Raw genomic sequence first — 25,533 nt, forward strand, 5'->3', positions numbered from 1 at the left:
TGATTTCAGGGCACAAGGTAACGCGTCCACTCCACGGTGCACCTGTCAGTGGTATCTTACTTTGAACTTGTTCAATTTGTGTCCAGAGTTTGGCATAGTGATGGCGGCGCCAATCAATTAGTCTGCATTTATTTATTTATTTTTTTAAAGTAAACTTATCCTTTAAAGTGTATGTGGAGCCAAACCAATATTGTTGTAGTTTAGAATTGAGTAGCGATAGCATAAAACCACCTTCATTTTTTTCTCTTATTTTTTTTTGCTGTCCATGTACCATTAGGGAGAGTTCTTTTCACTTCCTGTCTTAAAAACATAAAAAAAATAATATCTTAAATGGTTATCACTAGAACATTTATCTCTAGCTTTAGCTTTTATGACAACAAAATTCAGGTTTTCCCCTTCTGTTTCATTGACAGTGGTCACCAGGACAAATAGAGGAGGGAACCTTCACAGTGGGGATACATACCACAATAAAATCTAGGCAGAGCTCTAGCCCAGCCATTCTCAACCAGGGTTCCCTGGAACCCTAGGGTACCTCCAGAAGTTGTTAGGGATTCTGTGACTGACCTCAAATCTGATGGTGTTCGCATAGGTCTGGGTCTAACACCTTTTGGCAATGCCAGTAGCCAGACACCAATGATCTTTTGAACTATCTGTAAGGGTAAGGTGGGATTCTTCCCTCTAACCAACAATGTAAGGGGCGTTTTTCTGCCTGGCCACCAATGAGTTGGCTTTAGCAGGGTACCCCGAAACTTGAAATTAACTCAAGGGTTCTTCTTGGGTAAGGCTCTATTCACACCCAATTTACTGGAGTTTTTCTGGCTTTTTTGAAGGCTCCTTTCACACCATGGCGTTTCGGATCCCACGATTTGCAGCGATTCAGGAATCGCTCGTAAAACACTCGTAAAACGCTCAAGTTAGTCATTTCTGTTGACGTCTATGGGGCCAAAAACGCTTGCCATCAGCATAAAAGAAGCTCATGTATTTTTTGAGCTTCAGGTATTTAGTTTTAGGCGACAGAACGCTCATATGTAAACAGGGGCTATTGAAATGAATGGAATTTGGCTTGTTGAGCGTTTTAGAGCTACAAGCTTCAAGCAGAAAATCACTCAGGTGTGACTGGGGCCTAAAGGGTTGAGAAAAGCTGGTCTAGCCCTTCCCCCACTCTATCTAAAAAAAAAAAAAAAATAAAAAAAAAGTTGCCTTTACATAAAATTTAATAACTAATGGAAGTGGAACATCTATTTTCATTGCTTCCAGTCAAACATCATGTACGCATTAAAAAATATATTTCTCAATAAATCCACTTTGTGTGCACCAAATGTCTTTGCAAACCCAGTTTTATCTTGTTAAAGTAGCAGTAAAATCATTATTGTGCTGTACATAGTCTGTGCAAAGAACAGAGCTGTGGGCGGGGCCCAGCAGGCTCCACCCAATACAGGCTGCCTGTAGAAAACTACAGGAGGGGGCGGAGACAAGACCAGTCACCCTGCACAAGGAGAGAGAGCAGCAGTGACCGGTCTATATTACAGGAAAAGTCTCACACTGGATTACTGCACAGATCTGGAAGAAATACACAAAGAAAACCGAGATTCGAGGAGAATACACATGATGGATGTATTTAGATAATATTTTATCATCTCAGAGTTTCCCTTTAAAATATATATATATATTTTTATCCAGTCTTTTTGCTCCTTCATTTTAACGCCAAATCCTCCATGCATGTTTTCACTCTGCTCACTGCCCCAAGAATGTGAAGTCTGCTTTGTGAAGGACAATTAGGACAAAATGACTCCATCTAAATATATCCACTGATAAAGGACTCAGAAATAGTCCATCTTGCACCCAAGGGAGGGGGGGAGGACCAGAGTGTGACATGCCGGGAATGCGCTGGACACAACTTTGGAGAGACACAAAGGAGCAGATAATGGACCGACACTCAAAGTAATATTTACATTATAATGATGACAGGATGGGATCGAGAATCAGTTACTGAACTAAAAGACTTAAAGTGATACTAAACACACTGTTTAATCTATCTTGTTCCTTCTATTTCTCTATATGGATGACAGCACTGTAATTATTTTAATAAAAAAAAAATCTAAGTACCCTTTTCCTAATCGATATACACTCTATTGTCAAAACTATGGGGCCATTTAAGTTCATTTACACGCACATGAACTTAAATGGCATCCCAGTCTTTGTCCGTAGGTTCAATATTGGGTTGGCCCACCCTTTGCAGCTATAACAGCTTCAACTCTTGTAGGAAGGCTGTCCCCAAGGTTTAGGAGTGTCTATGGGAATGATTGGCTATTCTTCCAGAAGCGCATTTTGAGGTCTGGCACTGATGTTGGACTAGAAGGCCTGGCTCGCAGTCTCCGCTCTAATTCATCCCAAAGATGTTCGGGTTGAGGCCAGGACAGTCAAGTTCCCCCCTACCCAAACTCGCTCATCCATGTCTTTATGGACCTTGCTTTGTGCACTGGTGTGCAGTCATGTTGGAACAGGAAGGGGTCATCCCCAAACTTCCCACAAAGTTGGGAGCGTGAAATTGTCCAAAATATCTTGGTATGCTGACTCCTTAAGAGTTCCCTTCACTGGAACTAAGGGACCAAGACCAACCCCTGAAGAACAACCCCACACCATAATACCCCCTCCACCAATTGATTTGGGCCAGTGCACAAAGCAAGGTCTATAAAGACATGGATGAGCGAGTTTGGGGTAGAGGAACTTAACCTCAACCCGATAGAACACGTTTGGGATGAATTAGAGCAGAGACTGCGAACCAGGCCTTCTGGTCCAACATCAGTGCCTGACCTCACAAATGCGCTTCTGGAAGAATGATCAAACATTCCCACAGACACACTCCTAAACCTTGTGGACAGCCTTCCCAGAAGAGTTGAAGCGGTTATAGCTGCAAAGGGTGGGCCAACTCAACATTGAACCCTACTGACTAAGACTGGGATGCCATTAAAGTTCATGTGCATGTAAAGGCAGGCGACCCAATACTTTTGACAATATAGTGTACATCTGTCACATGACCCAGATCTTTCCCAGCCTGTCTGCAGGGAAACATAAGCAGGAGGAGCTTGTAGTCCTCTGCTGCCGGTCACATGTTCAAAAAAAAAAAAAAAAAAACAGCTTTTGGAATACAAAGTAAAAACAAATAATGAATATCAATAAACTGTTTTAAATTGGCATACAAATATATATTTGACATATTTGCCGCAGTAAGTTTGGGATTTAAAACAGAAATTCCACCTAAAAATGGAACTTCCGCTTTAAGGGAAGGTGACCCCCTGACATGCCACATTTGGCATTTTGGCATGTCATTTTTTTGGGGGGGATTGGAAACCATCTTTTTAGAGGGTCCCAGCTCCCACTTCCTCCCGGGGCACCGTGGCACCGGAAGTAAGTTCACCTCTCCCTCCTCCCTCTCGGGAATCATCTGGGACACGTGACCGGTCCCAGATGATTGCCCGGCCAGTCACAGCGCGGCTCGTGCATGCGCAGTGCGTGCCCGGCTGTGACAATGCCGGCACTGCAGAGAGGAGGGGGAGACGAGGGAGGCTTCGTTCCCCCGCATCGCTGGACCCTGGACAGGTAAGTGTCCGATTATTAAAAGTCAGCAGCTGTAGTATTTGTAGCTGCTGACTTTTAAATTTTTTTTAAGCGGAACTCCGCTTTAACTCTTTCCCGCCAACCGCAACTTCATTTTAAATAACGTGGAAGGATTGGTGATCATGTATTATTGAAAGCCAGTCTTCCCAGCTACCGATTTGTAGGCCAGACTGAGAGCTGTCTTTGTGCTGGAAGCATGCATTGAGCGCGTTCTCGGCACAATAAACAACGGACGCACAGTGACGTATATGTGCGGTGTGTGGGCTTTAAAACCCACCCTTTGCCGCCACATGTGTGTCGGGTGGTCATAAAGGGGTTAAAGGTTTGTGAAGGGTCTTAAAGCGCCACTCACCATCATTGGTTATGGAATCTACATTTTTAAAGGTGGTGGTGGGGGGAATTAAAGTGCCACAAACCACCAAGGGTTGTGGGATTGCCTTTCTAAATAAATATTAAATGTAACCAAACCCAAATTTTAGGTCTTCTTTTATATAGTAAAAAATATAAACCCCAGTGGGTATTGGGCCTCGTTCACATGGGGTGATTACATTTATGCCCCATGCAGGGCTGTGTTTACTGGCATGAGGATACATTCCCTTCCTGGAAGTTCCATTGCTGTCTATTGGGACGCAGCGGCTGCACAAACACAGCCACTGCTCCCAATATGACATCGGTGTGGGTGCAGATGGAGAGTTTGGGGGACACACCTGCATTGATGTCATATTTGTGTCTGCGCAGCTGCTGTTCATCCCCATTCTGGTAAACACAACCCTGCACGGGGCACAGATGTAATTGCCCCATTTGGAAAAAAAAAATGAAATTCCACCAAAAGATACGAACAAAATGATATAAAATGATTTTGCGAAGTGTTATAAGAGTAATCGTCAGTCAAACTATCACATTACTGAAAAATGGCCTGGAAATAGGGGGCTAAAGAAGTCTTGGGACGGTGGGCAACAAGAGAGTAACACATATACTGAATGATAAAAACACCACCAGAACTGCACAACAGTATATGAGAGAGCCATGGATAATTGATCAAGGAGACAAAATATATAATGGTAATTCTAGTTTATCAATAGAACTTGAGTCCTCAATGGAGGATTGAATTTGGGACAGTTCCTGGGTGAATGTACGGCAAATGTCAAGTGTATTTTAGAGCGATTGCCAGCGGGGCACGTTCTTCTCTCCTGCCAAGCTGGTCACACCGGTTCTGTGCTCAGCAGGAATATTTTATGGCCACGTCTGAACTTGTTTTATAGGATTTACCATAACTTGATCCCCTCGTATACTCTGTATCCACCAACAGAAGATTCTATTATAAATCTCATACACATGGAACATTCCATCCCTGTTCTGTGTTCTTCATTTACTTTGTATTGTTCAGCTGTTGTTATTGATGTAAATCTAACAGTATGCTGAAGTGATGAGATTTTATTAATTTGTGTTTTTTGGCTTTTTTTTAATAAAAAGGTTTCCAGAGATCTTGTTAAATCCCTCTGGAGTTACACGACGTATGTGAGCTGAGAGTCTGAAACATTCTGCATCCCTAAATCAGGGTCGGTAATGGGGTCCTGCTCAGGGGTCATGCTGGAAATAAAGTGCTTCTTCACATCTGTGTACATGCAATATCTACCTATCTACTCTATCTAATCTAATCCATCTATCTAATCTATCTATCCTATATACAGTGCCTTGAAAAGGTATTCATACCCCTTGAAATTTTCCACATTTCGTCATGTTACAGCCTAAAATGTAAATGTATTTTATTGGGATTTTATGTGATAGACCAACACAAAGTGGCACATAATTGTGAAGTGGAAGGAAAATGATAAATGGTTTTCTACATTTTTTACAAATAAATATCTAAAAAGTATGGCCTGCATTTATATTCAGCCCCATTTACTCTGATACCCCTAACTAAAATCTAGCGGAACCAATTGCCTTCAGAAGTCACCTAATTAGGAAATAGAGTCCACCTGTGTGTAATTTAATCTCAGTATAAATACAGCTGTTCTGTAAAGCCCTCAAAGGTTTGTTAGAGAACCTTAGTGAACAAACAGCATCATGAAGGCCAAGGAACACACCAGACAGGTCAGGGATAAAGTCGTGGAAAAGTTTAAAACAGGATTAGGTTTAAAAAAAAAATATCTCAACATCTCCTGGAGCACTGTTCAATCCATCATCCAAAAATGCAAAGAGTATGGCACAATTGCAAGCCTTCCAAGACATGGCCGTCCACCTAAACTGACAGGCCGGGCAAGAAGAGTATTAATCAGAGAAGCAGCCAAGAGGCCCATGGTAACTCTGGAGGAGCTGCAGAGATCCACAGCTCAGGTGGGAGAATCTGTCCACAAGACAACTATTAGTCGTGCTCTCCACAAATCTGGCCTTAATTGAAGAGCCATGTGGGGGACACAGCAAACGTGGAAGAAGGTGCTCTGGTCAGATGAGACTAAAACTGAACTTTTTGGCCTAAATGTTATGTGTGGTGGAAAACTAATACTACACACCATCCCCACTGTGAAACATGGTGGTGGCAGCATCCTGTTGTGGGGATGCTTTTTTTCAACAGGGACAGGGAAGCTGGTCAGAGTTGATGGGAAGATGGATTGAGCCAAATACAGGGTCCTTTTAGAAGAAAACCTGTTAGAGTCTGCAAAAGACTTGAGACTGGGGCAAGGGTTCACCTTCCAGCAGGACAACGACCCTAAACATACAGCCAGAGCTACAATGGAATGGTTTAGATCAAAGCATATTCATGTGTTAGAATGGCCCAGTCAAAGTCCAGACCTAAATCCAATTGAGAATCTGTGGCAAAACTTGAAAATTGCTGTTCACAGACGCTCTCCATCCAATCTGACAGAGCTTGAGATATTTTGCAAAGAAGAATGTGAAAATGTCACTCTCTAGATGTGCAAAGCTGGTAGAGACATCCCCAAAAAGACTTGCAGCTGTAATTGCAGTGAAAGGTGGTTCTACAAAGTATTGACTCAGGGGGCTGAATACAAATGTACCCCACACTTTTCATATATTTATTTGTAAAAAAATGTTGAAAACCATTTATCATTTTCCTTCCACTTTACAATTATGTGCCACTTTATGTTGGTCTATCACATAAAATCCCAATAAAATAGATTTACGTTTTTGTGTTGTAACATGACAAAATGTGGAAAATTTCAAGGGATATGAATACTGTTTTAAGGCACCGTATAACCTAATCTATAATCTTATCTATCTATCTATCTATCTATCTATCTATCTATCTATCTATCTATCTATCTATCTATCTATCTATCTATCTATCTATCTATCTATCTATCTATCTATCTATCTATCTATCTATCTATCTATCTATCTATCTATCTATCTATCTATCTATCTATCTTTCCTATGTACTTATCTATGTATCTATACTATGTCCTATGTTAAATTCCTCTGGAGTTACACAAGTTATGTGAGCCGAGAGTCTGAAACATTCCGCATCCCTAAATCAGGGTCAGTAATGGGGTCCCTCCCAGGTCCAGGGGCCATGCTGAAAAAAAAGTGCTTCTTCACATCTATATTCTATGTGCCTATCTTTCTATGTATCTATTTATTCTATCTATCTATCTATCTATCTATCTATCTATCTATCTATCTATCTATCTATCTATCTATCTATCTATCTATCTATCTATCTATCTATCTATCTATCTAATCATTATAGATTTTGGAGGGAATCCATAGGAGAATTACTCAATTACTCATTAAAGCAAATGTGTGCTGACACATCTGTCTATCTACAGTGTATCTATCTATTCTGTGTAAAGGTCCAGTTTAATTTTGGCAGTGCATTCAAGTGATTGTAAACACTTACATATACCCAGTGACTGGCCTTAGGTAATACACAGAGATGAAACAAATCCTCTTACTTAAGTTGTACCTGTTTAACTGCAGTCTTCCCTTCTCTACATCCGTTCGAAAGTGCAGAATTTATAAAGCTTATCTGTAGTTCAGGGAAAAAAGGGGGCGGAGAGCTGAAATTACACTCTGCAGAGCTCAATGAGTAAAGCTCTGAGAGCTGATTGGAGGGAAGGGACACACCTCCTTCACATAGCTCACAGGAACAGAGCTGAGGCTGTCAATCAGCTGGAGGTCTCTCCCCTGTCACCATGTTTCTCTTGGTGTCAGGAAAACTTGTCAGAAGTGATTGATACCAGAGGAATGAGGCAGAAGACAGAAATGACACTTATGCCCCGTACACACGATCGGACATTGATCGGACATCCCGAACACAAAATCCGTCAGATTTTTTCCGACGGATTTTGGGCCAAACTTATCTTGCATACACACAGTCGCACAAAGTTGTTGGAAAATCCGATCGTTCTGAAAGCCGTGACGTAAAGCACATAAGTCGGGACTATAAATGGGGCAGTAGCCAGTAGCTTTCGTCTCTTAATTTATTCTGAGCATGCATGGCACTTTGTGAGTCAGATTTGTGTACACACGATCGGAATTTAAACGATCGGATTTTGTTGTCGGAAAATTTGATATCCTGCTCTCAAACTTTGTGTGTCGGAAATTCCGACGGAAAAAGTCCCACACACGATCGGAATTTCCGACAACACAATCCGATCACACTTTTTCCGTCGGAAAATCCGACCGTGTGTACAGGGCATTAGTGTTCTATATTAAGACAAGTACACACTATAGAGGGATATGCTTTGTTCATATTTCACATCTGAGGTTTACAACCTCTTTAATGCAGGACTGTTGTGTCACACATTTACATGCATTGCATTAAGGCTGCTCATTTAACCTCTTGCCGACCAGCTGCGTCAGTTGTACTGCGGCAACATGGCTCGGCTGTGTGAATCGCCATCATGTTATGTTGCTTCTATTTGTGGCCACTAGGGGCGCACTGCTCGCCCCCCGGAGCCGATGCGAGTGCGACCGCCGGTCTCCTGCGATCACTCGTGACACGGCGAGAACCGGGATCTCTGTGTGTAAACAAAGTATGAACACCGATCTATCTCTTCCCCTAGCTAGTCCCATCCCCCCTTCAGTTAGAAGCACTCCCTAGGACACACATTTAACCCCTTGCTCGCCCCCTAGTGTTAACCCCTTCACTGCCAGTGACATTTTTACAGTAATCAATGAACTGATCGCTGTATAAATGCCAATGGTCCCCAAAATGTGTCAGAATTGTCCGATGTGTCTGCCATAATGTCGCAGTCACAATAAAAATCGCAGATCGCTCCCATTACTAGTAAAAAAATTAATAATAATAAAAATGCTATAAATCTATCCCCTATTTTGCAGACGCTATAACTTTTGCGCAAACCAATCAATATATGCTTATTGCGATTTTTATTACCAAAAATACGTAGAAGAATACATATCGTCCTAAACTGTGAAAAAATTTGCTTTTTTTTTAAAAAAAATGGAGATATTTATTATAGCAAAAAGTACAAAATATTGTGTTTTTTTTTCAAAATTGATGCTCTTTTTTTGTTTATAGTGCAAAAATTAAAAACCGCAGAGGAGATCAAATACCACCAAAATGAAGCTCTATTTATGGGAAAACTTCAATTATGTTTGGGTACAGCGTTGCACGACCGCGCAATTGTCGCAGTGCCGAATCGCAAAAAATGCTGTGGTCATTCAGCAGCTAAATCTTCCGGGGCTGAAGTGGTTAAATGAATGGCCTGCCAATGCACCAAATCATCCTGAAAATTGGAAAGAGCCTATTTTTTTGTAACGCACCACAAAGCACTATCGGGCATTGCGGCACACTTCAGCATAGGTGTGTTGACGTAGTGCATTGGGGTGCAATTTAAAATGAATGGAACTGCAACACATGTAACATTACCGCAACACAATAGTGTAAATGGGGCTTAAGAAGGGTCACTTGTGGCCAACAGTTGTGCAGAACTCTCAGCATTTTAAAGGTCCCTTTAAACCTGGTCCCTGGAACGATCCTCAGTTCTGGCCTTGAAGTCACTGGTGGAATGTCATTTGTGGCGGAGCAGTGACCTTGTCCAGCTCTTGGTAGTGCAGCTCTCTGGTTTCAGCCGGTCATCAATTATTTATAAGATATTGGGAAATTCAGTACGATTATCTGCAGTTGGGGAGACAGACGGGATTGTGGGATTTCTCCTGAGAGGAAGGGAGGGGGTCATCCGATTCCTGCCGTCCATTCTCCCTCCTAACCACTGCACTGATTTAAAGGGGAACGCTAGAGTGTGATCACTTAGAATACAGCGGTGCTAATTTTTTAAAGAAGAGGTACGCTAAAACCTGTACGCTGTATCCTTGTGGGACACTTTCGGGCAGCCATTATAAAGAAAAGGACGAACAGGATGAACTGGACTTTAAAATCTGTATTTTCAGGAAATTACGTAATATCAGCTGTTAGTAAATCAATGTAGTTCTTCCCAATTTGGGTGTTTCAGGTTGTTTGAAGTATAATTGGCGATGCATATTGGACTCCAGTCCCAATGGTGCTGTGTCTTAGGCGATGTCCTGGGATCACAGTGTTATTTTTAAAGGAGGGGTTTGGGTGGCCCACTCTGGTAAGTAGATGGGGCATGCCTGGTCGCTGAGTGGACTATGAGCGGGGTTTGCTATGTTCTGGGGTTCAGAACTAGAATGTTGGTAAGTAGGTACCTTTTCACTGAGTGGACTATGGGCGGGGTTTGCTATGTTCTGGGGGTTCGGGACTAGAATGTTGGTAAGTAAGTGGGGCATGCCTGGTCACTGAGTGGACTATGGCCGGAGTTTGCTATGTTCTGGGGTTCAGGACTAGAATGTTGGTAAGTAGGTGGGGAATGCCTGGTCGCTTAGGGGACTATGGCCGGAGTTTGCTATGTTCTGGGGTTCAGGACTAGAATGTTGGTAAGTAGGTGGGGAATGCCTGGTCACTGAGTGGACTATGGGCGGGGTTTGCTATGTTCTGGGGTTCAGGACTTGAATGTTGGTAAGTAGGTGGGGCATGCCTGGTCACTGAGTGGACTATGGGCGGGGTTTGCTATGTTCTGGGGTTCAGGACTTGAATGTTGGTAAGTAGGTGGGGCATGCCTGGTCACTGAGTGGACTATGGGCAGGGTTTGCTATGTTCTGGGGTTCAGGACTTGAATGTTGGTAAGTAGGTGGGGCATGCCTGGTCACTGAGTGGACTATGGCCGGAGTTTGCTATGTTCTGGGGTTCGGGACTAGAATGTTGGTAAGTAGGTGGGGCATGCCTGATTGCTGAGTGGACTATGGGTGGGGTTTGCTATGTTCTGGGGTTCAGGACTAGAATGTTGGTAAGTAGGTGGGGCATGCCTGATTGCTGAGTGGACTATGGGTGGGGTTTGCTATGTTTTGGGGTTTGGGGTTGGAATGTTGGTAAGTAGGTGGGGCATGCCTCCAGCAGCTTCTAAAGCAAGTTGAGTGGTAAGGGGTTGCCTGTGCTTGCCCCCTCATGAGCCAAGCTGTGTGCTTCAATAGACATACACAGCACTGATAAAATACGCCCCACTCCCTGCTCACATGAGTTTCACTGACAGCAGCAGGAGCCTATGGCTGCCCCTGCTCTCAGTGCCTTCTGTAGGACCAGAAAGTAAGGGGATTGGTCCTGGAGCCAAGACAGCTCTGAAATGGTGATATGGAGTCAGGTAAGTGTTTAGGGATTGGGGGGGGGGGTTGAAAAAAAAACCTTTGGAACCACTTTAAACTTAATTGTTAAAATCTCCAACAGTGTGCTGGTACTTGCAGTCCTCCTCCATCTTGTTAGCTAGGCTATGCCAGCCTGCAGTCCAGGCTCCTCTAGGCTGCAAAGAGTGGAGAATTAATCAAGAATTTTGCATCGCTGCCAGCACTGTGTGGGAATAATCTTAGGAGTCTAATTGCAGAGATTAGGGAACATGTCAGAGTTTTAGCTGCTCTCTGAGAATTGCTTTGACAGCGGTCCAAAGCGGCTCCAAATCTCTGCGTATTAGAATAAAAAGATACAAGGCCACCCAGCTCCCATCAGTGCTACCCGTAGCTGAAGAGGGACCATCAATGACCGGTGCACCAGCAAGGCCGGGAGAAGGTCCCCTGGCATCCAAGGCAAGGATGCCAAAGTGAGACCCCTCACTCCAAGCTCTTTAACTCAGTGCTACAAAAAGCACAAATTTAAAACAGAAAAAAGTTAAGGTAAGGGTTAATTCAATTGTGACAACAAATGTTAGGGTAAAAAAAAAAAATTAGTTAGCATTCAATATAAAGTTTGTTCTGAGATTTGTCCCCTTTATAAATGTTCTAGAGTCGCGTTTCTGGCATATATTTTAAATTTGCGTTACAGTCAATACTGAAAGAAAATTTGCGTTGCACAAATGATTTAAAAAAAAAAAAAATAAGCCATTTTTTTTTTTTTTAATTACAATTTCTGTACTATTTCATTACATGAAAAGACAAAATAAAAATACTGAACTAGAAAAAAAAATTGCAAAAATAAAATAAGGCCCCTTTCACACTGGGGCGGTGGGGGCGTCGGCGGTAAAACAGTGCTATTTTTAGCGCTGTTTTACCATCGTTTTTGCGGCTGTATTCAGCCGCTAGCGGTGCGGTTTTAACCCCCGCTGGCGGCCGAAAAAGGGTTAAATCCGCTTGTACAGCGCGGCTATAGCCGCGGTATTACCGCGGTATAGCCGCGCTGTCCCATTGATTTCAATGGGCAGGAGCGGTTTAGGAGCGGTGAATACACCGCTCCTTCACCGCTCCAAAGAAGCGGTTGGCAGGACTTTTTTTACCGTCCTGCGAGCGCACCGCTTCAAACAGCGGAGGCTGTTTAGGGGCGGTTTGCAGGTGGTATTTTTAGCGCAATAACGCCTGCAAACCGCCCCAGTGTGAAAGGGGCCTTAGGGAAAAAATGAAAGAGTTAATATAAACAAATAAGGGTTTAAAAATGGGGATAAAATGTTTAACCCCTTTCAGCTGGTGGGTGCAGCCCTTTAGGGGTAATTCCAGACACTTTTCCTGGGGTTCTCAATCTAGTGATCACTATGATTAGCTGTCACAGTGGTCATGTGATTGCGGGTCCGTCCTTGCAATTGAAAACAGAGGGTGGGAGCTTTCGGTGACAGCACAGTCACAGTGTTGAGGATGCATGATTGAGTGCTCTCCTAGCACAGAACAACAGGGCCTAGGTTCACGCTGAATGCTGGTTTGAAATCATGCACGATGTCCGCTGGCAGCCCGCGATCGCGACGAGGAGAGGCAAAACGGGGAAATACCTATGTAAACAAGGCATTTCCCTATACTGCCTAGTGACAGGACAGAGATCTTCTGTTCCCTGTCATCGGGAACAGTGATCTTTATCATGTCAGTGGTAGCCAATCCCCTCTACAGTTAGAACACACTTAACCCCTTGATGACCCCCTAGTATTTAACCCCTTCCCTGCCAGTGACATTTACACAGTAATCAGTGGCTATTTTTAGCTCTGATCGCTGTATAAATGCCAATGGTCCCAAAATAGTGTCAGAAGTGTCCGATCTGTCCACTGCAATGTCTCAGTCCCGATAAAAAGCGCTGATCACCGCCATACTAATAAAAAAAAAATTATAATAAAAATGCCATAAATCTATCCCCTATTTTGTAGACGCTCTAACTTTTGCGCAAACCAATCAAGATACACTTATTGCGATTTTTTTTTTACCAAAAATATGTAGAAGAATACATATCGGCCTAAACTGAGGAAGAAATTCGTTTTTTTTATATATTTTTGGGGGATATTTATTATAACAAAAAGTAAAAAAATAATGCTTTTTTTTTCAAAATTGTTGGTCTTTTTTTGTTTATAGCGCAAAAAATAAAAACCCCAGAGGTGATCAAATACCACCAAAAGAAAGCTCTATTTGTGGGCAAAAAAAATTCTGTTTGGGCACAGCGTTGCATGACTGCGCAATTGTCAGTTAAAGCGGCGCAGTGCCGAATTTCAAAAAAGGCTCTGGTCATTAAGGCTCTGTTTCCACTATTGCAACCCCAAAGTCACATGATTTACAGTGCAACCTTGCAATGCGATTTTTGATGCAATGTCATGCGACCGGTGAAAACCATGTGAGAACAAGTTGCACCGCAGTCGGAACAAAGTAGTGCAAAAACCTTTTTTGGAGTCGCTGCGACTTAATTTGCACCAATTAGAAGTCTCACAACAACTCGCAGTAGTGGAAACAGAGCCTAAGTGGGTAAAACCTTCCGGGACTGAAGTGGTTAAAATGCAAATCAATTTATAACTTTTTTGAAATGCATTTTTTTTTTTCTGGATATTTTTGTTGTTATTCTGTCTCTCTGTTAAAATAAACCTACCATTAAAATTATAGACTGATCATTTTTTTGTCAGTGGGCAAATGTATAAAATCAGCAGGGGAGCAAATACTTTTTTCCCTCACTGTATGTGTATGGCTTGCAGTGAGGGTATAAATATATATATATTTTTTTAAACTGGTAACTTAAAGCGGTATTAACCACTGGTCCAAATCATTTGGTGGAGGGGGATTATGGGGTGGGGTTGTTTTTTAGGGGTTGGCTTGGCCCCTTAGTTCCAGTGAAGGGAACTCTTTAGGACTCATGCACACTGCAGCTCGAAAAAAAAGCTTTTTACAGGCCTTTGAGCTTTTATTTCTGCCAATGAAGAAGCTTGTTCTTTTTTGTGCTCTTTCTCGCGTTTTTATTAAGCTCTTTTGAGCTTTTTTGAGCATAAGCATTTTTTCACTAACCGTCTTGATAGTATTATCTTAACCACTGTAAAAATAAGATAAAAAAGCTGGAACAAGTATTTTCACACCTTTTTGCGTGTTTTCATGCATTTTTTAAGGGCACTAGCTCCTCTCAAAAACTTGAGTTTGGTGGGGTTTTTTTCTGCCTGTAGGAGCATATTCCTGAAAATGCCTGAAACAGCACTAGTGTGCATGGACACATTGGCTAACATGGAGGGGAGTTTCTAGGCAGAAAAAATAAGAGCCCAAAAGCCTGCAGGAGCCACTTTGAGCTCCTTTGAGCTGCAGTGTGCATGAGCACTTAAGGTGTCAGCACACCAAGACATTTTGGACAATTTCATGCTCCCAACTTTGTGGGAACAGTTTGGGGATGACCCCTTCCTGGTCCAACATGACTGCTCACCAGTGCACAAAGCAAGGTCCATAAAGAGATGGATGAACGAGTTTGGGGTGGAGGAAGTTGACTGGCCTGCACAGAGTCCTGACCCAACCCGATGGGATGAATTAGAGTGGAGACTGCGAGCCAGGTCTTCTCATCCAACATCAGTGCCTGACTCCACAAATGCAATTCTGGAAGAATGGTCAAACATTCCCATAGACACACTCCTAAACCTTGTGGACAGCCTTCCCAGAAGAGTTGAAGCTGTTATAGCTGCAAAGGGTGGGCCAACTCAATATTGAACCCTACGGACTAAGACTGGGATGTCATTAAAGTTCATGTGTGTGTAAAGGCAGGTGTCCCAATACTTTTGGTAGTAGGGGTGTTTATTTACTAAAGGCAAATTCACTTTGCACTACTACTGGTAGTGCACTTGGAAGTGCAGTCACTGTAGATCCGAAGGGGGATTTGCAAGGACAATAAAAAACATAATTTTAGCTTGCACATGATTGGATGATAAAATCAGCAGTGCTTCCCCTCATTTCAGATCTTCCCCTTAGATCTACAGCGACTGTACTTCCAAGTGCACTTGTAGTGCAAAGTGGATTTGCCTTTAGTAAATCAACCCCATAGTGTATGTAATAAAGGAAAATGTGGGGGTTATTTACTAAAGGAAAACCCACTTTGCACTACAAGTGCACTTAGAAGTGCAGTCGCTGTAGATCTGAGAGGGAAATGCAAGGAAAATAAAAAACAGTATTTTAGCTTGCACATTGGATTGGATGATAAAATAAGCAGGGCTTCCCCTCATTTCAGATCTACCCCTTAGATTCAAAGCGACTGCACTTCCAAGTGCACTTTCAGTGCAAAGTGGATTTGCCTTTTGTAAATAACCCCCTAAGTGATGTAAAGGGGGTTGGATGATAAAGGGGGTCGGTGTTAATGGTGGTTCTCTTCAGCCCAAGAAATACAGCACCTTAGGGGTTACGCTGACATCCCTGTTGCTCGTGCATTCATTGCGGAGATGACAGTCTGAATGCGCCATTGTGCAGGATTAATTGTGCGGTTATTGATTGTGATGCACTTCCCGTCTTTTGTAAAAGGGTAATGGCAATCGTGTATGACGGATGGTATTGCATTGTCGCTGCCTTTCAGCTTTTCATTCTGTGTTTTAAATGGAGTCATTCCGCCGATTGGCAATATAAAGTGCATCAGAGCGAACGTCAGGCCTTTGTTTTTTTATGGCAGCTTCATGTGAAGGCAGACTGGGCAGGAGCCTAAGGCGGTTCCCTGCAGGGGGGGGTTGGAAGATCATTCTATACATGGAATCTGCTATGTGTATAATGGAAATGGATCCAATACAATGTACAAAGAATGCACTCAGGAGAAGATTGCAACCTAATGGCCCTCCATGATGCCAACCCCAGCCTGACATTGTCCAGAGCTACTGGTGCCTGAACCACCTTCAAATCTCCATAAAGACAGATGGTAGATCTTGATTTATTTTCCTTATACTCTGTGCTCTATTCATTCATATCATCTCTGAGCCCCGGCCTTCACTCCAGTCTTGTACTGGCTCCTCTCCTCTACTGAAATGGCTTACTCTGATTTCACTGCACACTGTGAGCTTCTCACAGTGTACATTAGAAGATGTAGCAGTCAGAGTCCTTCTCATTTCCTGGCTGGAGAATGTCCAGCATCATCTAGCTCTTTCCTCCCCAGCCTGACTTTCCCTCTGCTTTCATTCATTGGATTTCAGTTCTTCCAGTCCTGGAGGCTCAGCATCACATGTGGGCATTACCCAGGGCAATAATCATGCAAACACAACCTGCCTTGCAACATCCAATTCTCCAGACTGACAGACACCCATCAAAGGATTTTGTTAGGGGCATATCAAGAGCCAGTCCACTTCTTGTATCAGGGCTGAGAGGAGTACTGAGGAAGGGTGCTGTGATATTTTCAGGAAGCCATGTACAACCCTCTGCTGGCATCTCCCACCAGCCATGATCTGCATGCATTGTGTAGAGAAGTACAGAGACCCCGTTATGACATCACTGGGTCTAAAAAATCGATCCACTTCAATATTAAAGCGGTGTTCCGGCCGAAATTATACTTTTTAAATAAAAATACCCCTATAATACACAAGCTTAATGTATTCTAGTAAAGTTAGTCTATAAACTAAGGTCTGTTTTGTTAGTTTATAGCAGTAGTTTGTTATTTTATAAACTTACAGCAGGCCGTGGCCATCTTAAGTGTGGGCATCTGAAGCCAGACTGTATTTCTTCCTGGATCTCATCCTTGCAGATCTCGCACATGCTCAGTGCAGCACAAGCAGTGTAATAGGTTTCAGGTCAGGTTTCCATAGCAATGGCAGTGTCATAGGAAGTTGCGCCCCTTCCCAGGAGGCATTGCAAACAGGAAATGATGCGATGGGCCACGGCCAGGGAGGAGGAAGTGGAAAATGAATACAGCAGATATACAGTAGGTGCTGAGAAAAAAATTAAAAATATCCAATTCGTTTACAGTGCACAGTTTAATGAGGGATGCTGAAGAGTTGTAAAAGTGGGTGGAACTCCACTTTAATGAACATATTGGCCATTTGCCATCTGACATACGTACATAAACGTCCTGATGAGAAGCGGTTATAGAGGATTTTGTCACTTCCGGTTTCCGAGCTGTCATTCCCCGGCTATTACAGCAAGGGGAGCAGCTGATCAAATATGATATTTGTTTGATCAGCTGCTTCGAAGGGTACGGGAGACATCAGGGGTCTAATAGACCCTCAGCCCTCGCTCACATAGCAGGCGGAATTAAAATCTTGCGAGTTCAGCTGAACCCGCATTTCAGTCTGACTTCGGGGGGCTATTTGAAAGACATCTATGCGGGTTCCTGCACAAGTGTCTATTGAAATTGCCCCCAAAGTCGCCAAAAGTAGTGCAGGAACCACTTTTGGAAATCAGTGCGGCACCGCAAAGTCGCCGTCGCACCGATTGGGACAGTGCCGTTGCCAGCAATAGGCTGCGATGTGGTATGCGAAATCACGCCGATGTGAATGGGGGCTTAGGCCTCGTTCACATTGGAGGCGGTTTTAAATCTGAACTCGCATTTCATTTCGAGTTCAGGGGGCGATTTAAAAGACATCTGTGTGGGTTCATGCAAGTCGCCTCAGAAGTCGCCAAAAGTAGTGCAGTGACTACTTTTGGAAATCAGCGTGGCAAAGTGCGGTGCGGCAAAGTCGGCGTCGCACCGCTTCAGACGGTGCCGTTGCCGGCAATAGGCCCTGATTTGGCATGCGATTTGACATGTCAAATCGGCCTGATGTGAACGGGGGCTTAGGGGGGATTTACTAAGACTGATACACACAGATTTTGGTGCAGCTGTGCATAGTAACCAATCATCTTCCAGGTTTAAGCCTTCATTCACACTGAACACGGCTTTGAATTCGTACAAATTCATCTGAACTCACATGATTTCAAAGCCGCATTTCAGTCCGACTTCGGGGGCGACTTGAAAGACATCTGTGCGGGTTCATGCACAGGCACCTACTGAAATCGCCCCTAAAGTCGCCAAAAGTAGTGCAGGAACTACTTTTGGAAACAGTTGGGGTGCTCCTATTTCCGGCAGTAGGCTCCAATTGACAATGCAATTTAACCTGTCAAATCGCATGTCAAATTGTGCCGATGTGAACGGGGGCTTATTGTCAAAGCTTGATTGAACAAGTAGAAGTTAGAAGCTGATTGGTTTCTATGCACAACTGCACCAGATTCTGTGTGCACCAGTTTTAGTAAATCTCCCCCTTAATGTCTCCATAAAGTATACCAGTCACCTGCTCAAAGTCGATAGCTATTCATAGCAATAAAGTTAAATTTAAAAAAAAGTGTAAAAAGTGTAAAAAAAAAAAAAATTAATAAAATAAATAAAAATAATTTAAAAGCACCCCCTGTTCCCCTCATGCACGCATGCAAACGCCCACGTAGGTCACTGCGAATGTCAGTGAGAGCAAAACTTCTAGGGCCATAATTGACGATTAGCTCAAAACTGATAACCTGTAAAGGCTTTTAAAGCGTTACCTATGGACAGTTTTGGGTACCGCAGTTTGACGCCATTTCACGGGCGTGCGCAATTTTAAATCTTGACATGTTTGGTATCTGTTTACTTGACACAACGTGGTTTTGTTGAGGATGGTTACAGCGATCGCATTTATTATTATTATTTATTTCAGGTACTTATATAGCGCCGTCAATTTACGCAGCGCTTTACATATACATTGTACATTCACATCAGTCCCTACCCTCAAGGAGCTTACACTCTAAGGTCCCTAACTCACATTCATACATACTAGGGACAATTCAGACAGGATCCAATTAACCTCCCAGCATGTCTTTGGAGTGTGGGAGGAAACCGGAGTACCCGGAGGAAACCCACACAGACACAGGGAGAACATGCAGACTTCAGGCGGATGGTGTCGTGGTTGGGATTCAAACCAGCGACGCTTCCTACTGCTAGGCGAAAGTGCTACCCACTACACCACTGTGCCGCCCGCTTACTGGTTTATCGTATTCTTATCTACATCCATAGTCTATAAGTTTAAATGTTTTAAATTTTATGGACTTTAGTTATCATGTTTCGTGATTTTGGAAATTATGTAACATTTTTGATGAATCCCTTTTTTGGGATTTTTATTATGCTATAGGCGATGTAACCATCTCATTGTTGGACTAATTTGTCAAATTGAATTTTAATAAATTCCTTTGTAAAAGAAAACACAAAGATGGAGAAGGTATGGGACTTTCAAGACCTTGAAGAGTCCCGTACTTTCTCTATCTTTGTCTTTTCTTGCATACTAAGGGATGTGGTGCTATATACCTGCTAACACCATCCATCTTCAGTGCAATGTTTTATTGCCTAATAATCATATTTCTAGGTTTGGATTGTCAGTATATGGCAGGCTCTGCCTCCTGCTTACCAGTACTGTACAGTGTTTGTGTTTAACTGCTTCCCGGTGTCTGTGTGAAGTGGTCCCCAGCTGCGAAGAGCCTGGTGCTAGGCCAGGCCCAGTATAGTTTGCACTTCCAGTTTGTGAGACAACTGAGGCCTTTGTGTTTTAATTGAAGCAAATTAAGTTTACACTCCGCCAATGGCTGCAGGCCAAGTTGCTGTTTTTTATTTACTTTGCTTTAATGAAATGCAGAACTTTGTGTGGAGCAGATTGTGGTTGTTACAGAATAAGATCCACCCTGGGAGGAGCGGATAGAAGCGACACAGGGGAGATTGGATGCAGTATTAGGTGTGTGAGATGCTGTACTAGTGAGGAGATGCCAGTCTGAGGTGAGAACGTGGGGGGACAGCAAATGACTTTGTTGTGTCCACCTTAGGAGACCCGCTAACTGCAGCAGGTGCGTATAATGGCGAAACAAACTGTACACCGAAGAGTCATACTGTTATGTAGGGGTCACTGGAAATGAAATGCTGACATATGTCATCCTATGGGTCCCCCAAATGGAAGTGTGACATTGTTCTGGAACCCCAAGTGTCAGTGTGCTATTTTTTGGGACCCCCAAGTGTCATTGTGTCATTGTTCTAGGACCCCGATTTTCAGTGTATCATTGTTTTGGGACCCCAGATTGTCAGTGTGTCATTGTTCTGTGTCCCCCAAGTGTCAGTGTGTCATTGTTCTGGGACCTCCAAGTGTCAGTGTCATTGTTCTGGGACCCCAAGTGTCAGTGTGTCATTGTTCTGGGACCCCAGATTGTCAGTGTGTCATTGTTCTGGGACCCCCAAGTGTCAGTGTGTCATGGGACCCCAAGTTTCAGTGTGTCATTGTTCTGTGACCCCAAGTTTCAGTGTGTCATTGTTCTGGGACTCCCGATTGTCAGTGTATCATTGTTCTGGGACCCCGGAGTGTCAGTGTGTCATTGTTCTGTGACCCCCAAGTGTCAGTGTGTCATTGTTCTGTGCCCCCCGAATGTCATTGTGTCATTGTTCTGGGACCCCAAGTGTCAGCGTGTCATTGTTCTGTGACCCCCAAGTGTCAGTGTGCCATTGTTCTGGGACCCCAAGTGTCAGCATGTCATTGTTCTGGGACCCCCAAGTGTCAGTGTGTCATTGTTCTGGGATCCGAATTGCCATTTGGCCGTTGTTCTGGGATCCTGAAGTGTTAGTGTTTCATGGTTTTTGGACCCTCCAAGTATCCTTGAATCATTGTTCTGGAACCTCTCAGTATCAGTGTGTCATTGTTTTGGACCCCCCAAGTGTCAGTGTGTCATTGTTCTGGGACCCCCAAGTGTCAGTGTGTCATTGTTCTGGGATCCCCAAGTGTCAGTGTGTCATTGTTCTGGGACCTCCAAGTGTCAGTGTGTCATTGTTCTGGGACCTCCAAGTGTCAGTGTGTCATTGTTCTGGGACCCCAAGTGTCAGTGTGTCATTGTTCTGGGATCCCCAAGTGTCAGTGTGTCATTGTTCTGGGACCCCAGATTGTCAGTGTGTCATTGTTCTGGGACCCCCAAGTGTCAGTGTGTCATGGGACCCCAAGTTTCAGTGTGTCATTGTTCTGGGACTCCCGATTGTCAGTGTATCATTGTTCTGGAACCCCAGATTGTCAGTGTGTCATTGTTCTGGGACCCCGGAGTGTCAGTGTGTCATTGTTCTGTGCCCCCCGAGTGTCATTGTGTCATTGTTCTGGGACCCCAAGTGTCAGCGTGTCATTGTTCTGTGACCCCCAAGTGTCAGTGTGCCATTGTTCTGGGACCCCCGAGTGTCAGCCTGTCATTGTTCTGGACCCCCCAAGTGTCAGTGTGTCATTGTTCTGGGACCCCCGAGTGTCAGCCTGTCATTGTTCTGGGACCCCCAAGTGTCAGTGTGTCATTGTTCTGGGATCCGAATTGCCATTTGGCCGTTGTTCTGGGATCGTGTTAGTGTTTCATGGTTTTTGGACCCTCCAAGTATCCTTGAATCATTGTTCTGGAACCTCTCAGTATCAGTGTGCCATTGTTTTGGACTCCCAAGTGTCAGTTTGTCATTGTTCTGAGACCTCCAAGTGTCAGTGTGTCATTGTTCTGGGATCCGAATTGCTATTGGGCCGTTGTTCTGGGATCCTGAAGTGTTAGTGTTTCATGGTTTTTGGACCCTCCAAGTATCCTTGAATCATTGTTCTGGAACCTCTCTGTATCAGTGTGCCATTGTTTTGGACCCCCCATGTGTCAGTGTGTCATTGTTGTGGAACCCTCAAGTATCAGTGTGTCCTTGTTCTAGGATCCCCTTATTGCGTCATTGTTCTTGGAACCCCAGCTGTCAGTATGTCATTGTGAGACTTGTGAGACCCTCAAGTGTCAGTGTTTGATTATTCTGGGACCCCTGAGCGTCTGTGTGTCATTGTTCTGGGACCCAGACGTGTCTAGGTGTTATTTTCCTGGGGCCTCTTAAATGTCAGCGTGTCATTGTTGTGGGACCCCTAATGTCAATGTGTCATTCTGGGACCCACAAGTATGTGTGTGTCACTATTATGGGACCCACAAATGTCCATTTGTCATAAATATTCTGAGACCCCCAAGTATCAGTGTGTCATTATTCCAGGACCACCAATTGTCAGTGTGTCATTGTTCTTGGACCCTCAAATTATCCATGTATACTTTGTCCATATTCTTTCTTCTTTTTCATCTTTTATTGAATTAGCCATGCTGAGTATGTTATGAGAGAGGTTTCTGATGAATGACATCACAAGGAGTCCGCCTTGCCATTCAGCGCCTGGTCGCCCCCACAGTTGTCGGTGTGTGTAGGCATTTATGTTTGATAACACGCCTGCAGTACATCAAGGTAACATATGGTGCCGGCTTGGTGTGACGTCTTGTTAGACACACAGAATGCTGCATTGATTCAGTATCTAGTGCTGGAGGTGCCAGGTCACTTGGGCAAACAATACATAATGCCATCTGGCACTTGTACAGCTGCTACCTGACGTCTCCCTGGCAGCGCCTGCTGGCTTATACTCAATAAAGTCTCATAAAACAACTTTCCCAGGTATTAGGTACCCTCTGGCACCACCAAACGGGAAAATAATCTGCAAACCGGAGTTGTCAAAACTTTACAAAACACCTTCAGACAGAACACGTGCCAGTGAGTCACAAGGGCTAGCGTACCTAAAGGAAAACTATGCTCTTAACCCTTTATATTGTTGTAGGGTTATAGCATTCTCAATGTCCTCCATACTTTTTCTAGATGACTTAGAACTTGTAAGGCTGGCCATAGATAACTTTTTTCAGAAACGTTTATCAAAATTCAGTGACATGAATAATAATTGCCACTTTAAGTATAAAAAAATGAATGCTGATAACCAACAGATATGGTAGACATCAGACATGACAGCTTTCCCACTGCCCATGGTCATTATATGCAGGTGATCATCTTTGAGAACTGCTATCAACCAAATGGTTGTTTAGAGTAGATGCCAGTAGATTGAAAAAGTAATTGAAAGCAATGATCAGTCACCCCATTTTTTACAGCATTGTTCAGTAACCGTCAAATGTGCGCATGCAGATGAGAAAAGCCTGTGGTGCTTGTGCCCCTGGAGCAGAAGTACAGGGGTGCCAGAAAAATTAGCTTTGGGGCAACTCACTGTGTTATTAGTACCATGGTCGCAGCACTCTTCTATGTTTATTTTTACACCTACCCCCTGGGCTGGGCCTTTTGGCTGAGATTGGAAAATATTTTTATACCATGGTCTTGCACTTTGGGCACTTTAATGCACTTATTTATTTTTTGCACTGCATAAAGCATTTTATTCACTGCCAACTAGTAGTGTGTAGATCCTCTGACTTTCCCTGCAAGTCTTTTTGGGGGGTCCCTGGGGGATCAGGGGCAGGTCCCCTGAAGAATGGGGTCCACCTGGTTTCAGCCGGGTAGACCATGAGTACCCAGTCCCTGTCAGGAGTCTTGAACTCTGTGGGATCAGGGGCGGGTCATCCAAAGAATAGGGGCCACCTGGTTTCGGCCAGGTAAATCAGAAGTACCCAGTCCCCATCCGGAGTCTTGCACCCTGCAAGATCAGGGGCAGGTCCTCTGAGGAATGGGGTCCACCTGGTTTTGGCCAGGTAGACCATGACAGGGTGCAAGTCCCTGTCAGGAGTCTTGAACTCTGTGGGATCAGGGACGGGTCATCCAAAGAATAGGGGCCACCTGGTTTCGGCCAGGTAAATCAGAAGTACCCAGTCCCCATTCGGAGTCTTGCACCCTGCAAGATCAGGGGCAGGTCCTCTGAGGAATGGGGTCCACCTGGTTTTGGCCAGGTAGACCATGACAGGGTGCAAGTCCCTGTCAGGAGTCTTGCACCCTGGGGGATAAGGGGTATGGTCTTTTATCTTCGGAACAGGACCATGTGTTACCCCCTGTGCACTTTTTTGTGTGCTCATTTTTCTTATCCCACCTGGTGTTTCATTTTGGGCCCACTGCACTGCAGAGCTTAAAAATAAAGAAATAAAAATGTGCATATGTTCATTGACTGTTAAACGATTAGTCCACCCAAACCACCCTGGTGGGCATTCTCATAACTGTCTTGGTTACAAAAACAGTATGATTCCATGCCATAATTTTCAACACTATTCACGTCTACCTGGGACCTTTGAGTCTTCCTGCCCAGGGGTGGGCAGGAGGGGCAGCTGCCCTAGGCACTGTGATATCATGTAAGGTGGGGGGGAGGGGGCACCACTAGAAGATTAGCGGGAGGGGACTTGTGTTGAGAAGGGGATCTTGGGGGTAGCAGGGGGTAAGAATTGTTCTAGGAGGGCCAATGTAGGGAGGTGTGTTAGGAGTGGTGATTTGGGGGGATGAGGGAAGAGGATGGGGTGGGGTGCAATTGGCATGTTCGCCCTGGGCTCTAGTTGACCTTGTCCCACCACTGTCCCTGCCCAACTTTGGGTGTTCTGGCTCCTCCTGTTATTTTCTGAATAATATAAGCTAAATAAGAATCTGCTGGCATGGTGGGATTTCCTCATAATGTTGACTTTTGATGGCAGGTTTTCTCTCTCTTCATGTGTAGTCACCATGATAGGAAGTAAGGGAGAATCTTGCCAGTAGGAACAAAGACAGAAATAAATGGCTGACAGGGGTTACAACCCATTCCAGACTCCATACAAAACCATAGAAAAAAGTTTTATGTTTTCTGAGATATAAATAAAACCATGTATGTGTGACATGCAACATTTATTTTTCTTGTTGGAATGATCCAAACAATTTTTGTGTTCTGTATTTCAGTTTGTGGCTGCGACTTGGCTCAGGGAGGCTTCTTCATCAAGAACGGGGAGTATCTATGTACGTTGGATTACCAGCGCATGTACGGGACGCGGTGCAGTGGCTGCGGGGAGTTCGTGGAGGGAGAGGTGGTGACCGCGTTAGGAAAGACCTATCACCCCAGCTGCTTTGCCTGCACAGTCTGCAAGTAAGTATCGTCCATGCAAATGAGGGGAAATATAGACCTTGGTGGGCGTCTTTCTGGACATGTCTTCAAATTTGAACTCTGGAAGCTGTGCCAATAGAAAGGAGGCAAAGGAAAAATGGCTAGTCAATGGTATTGCCTGTGGTCTCTCTGTGGCTGATCTTTTCCCCTTTACTGATTGTAAAGCAGCCATCTTGGTAAATGAGCAGGGCTTTGCTTCCTCATGTCAGAGCTGCCGACTGGTGAGGTAATGATAGCATGGAATGGATGAAGCAGAGGCAGGGAGATCATTGCACTGCATATCCTCAGGTACAATTTCCTCTCCAGCAAGAACAGTGAGCTGCACAGTAGTTACATCTTACTCCAAACCTGGCAAAAACGGGCA

At 44.0% G+C, this 25,533-nt stretch overlaps 1 protein-coding gene across 1 annotated transcript in view; it reads left to right on the forward strand.

Annotated features, from left to right (window-relative positions):
* The window catches only part of ABLIM1 (actin binding LIM protein 1), a 375,358-nt gene that overhangs the window by 126,494 nt on the left and 223,331 nt on the right, over positions 1–25,533 (forward strand). The window contains exon 3 of the mRNA XM_073595843.1: positions 24,968–25,151. Coding sequence (XP_073451944.1) covers positions 24,968–25,151 — 184 coding nt within the window. The remainder of the gene's footprint in view (positions 1–24,967; positions 25,152–25,533) is intronic.

This window comes from Aquarana catesbeiana, linkage group LG08 (assembly GCF_042186555.1).
Source record: "Aquarana catesbeiana isolate 2022-GZ linkage group LG08, ASM4218655v1, whole genome shotgun sequence".
Taxonomy (NCBI): Eukaryota; Metazoa; Chordata; class Amphibia; order Anura; family Ranidae; genus Aquarana; species Aquarana catesbeiana.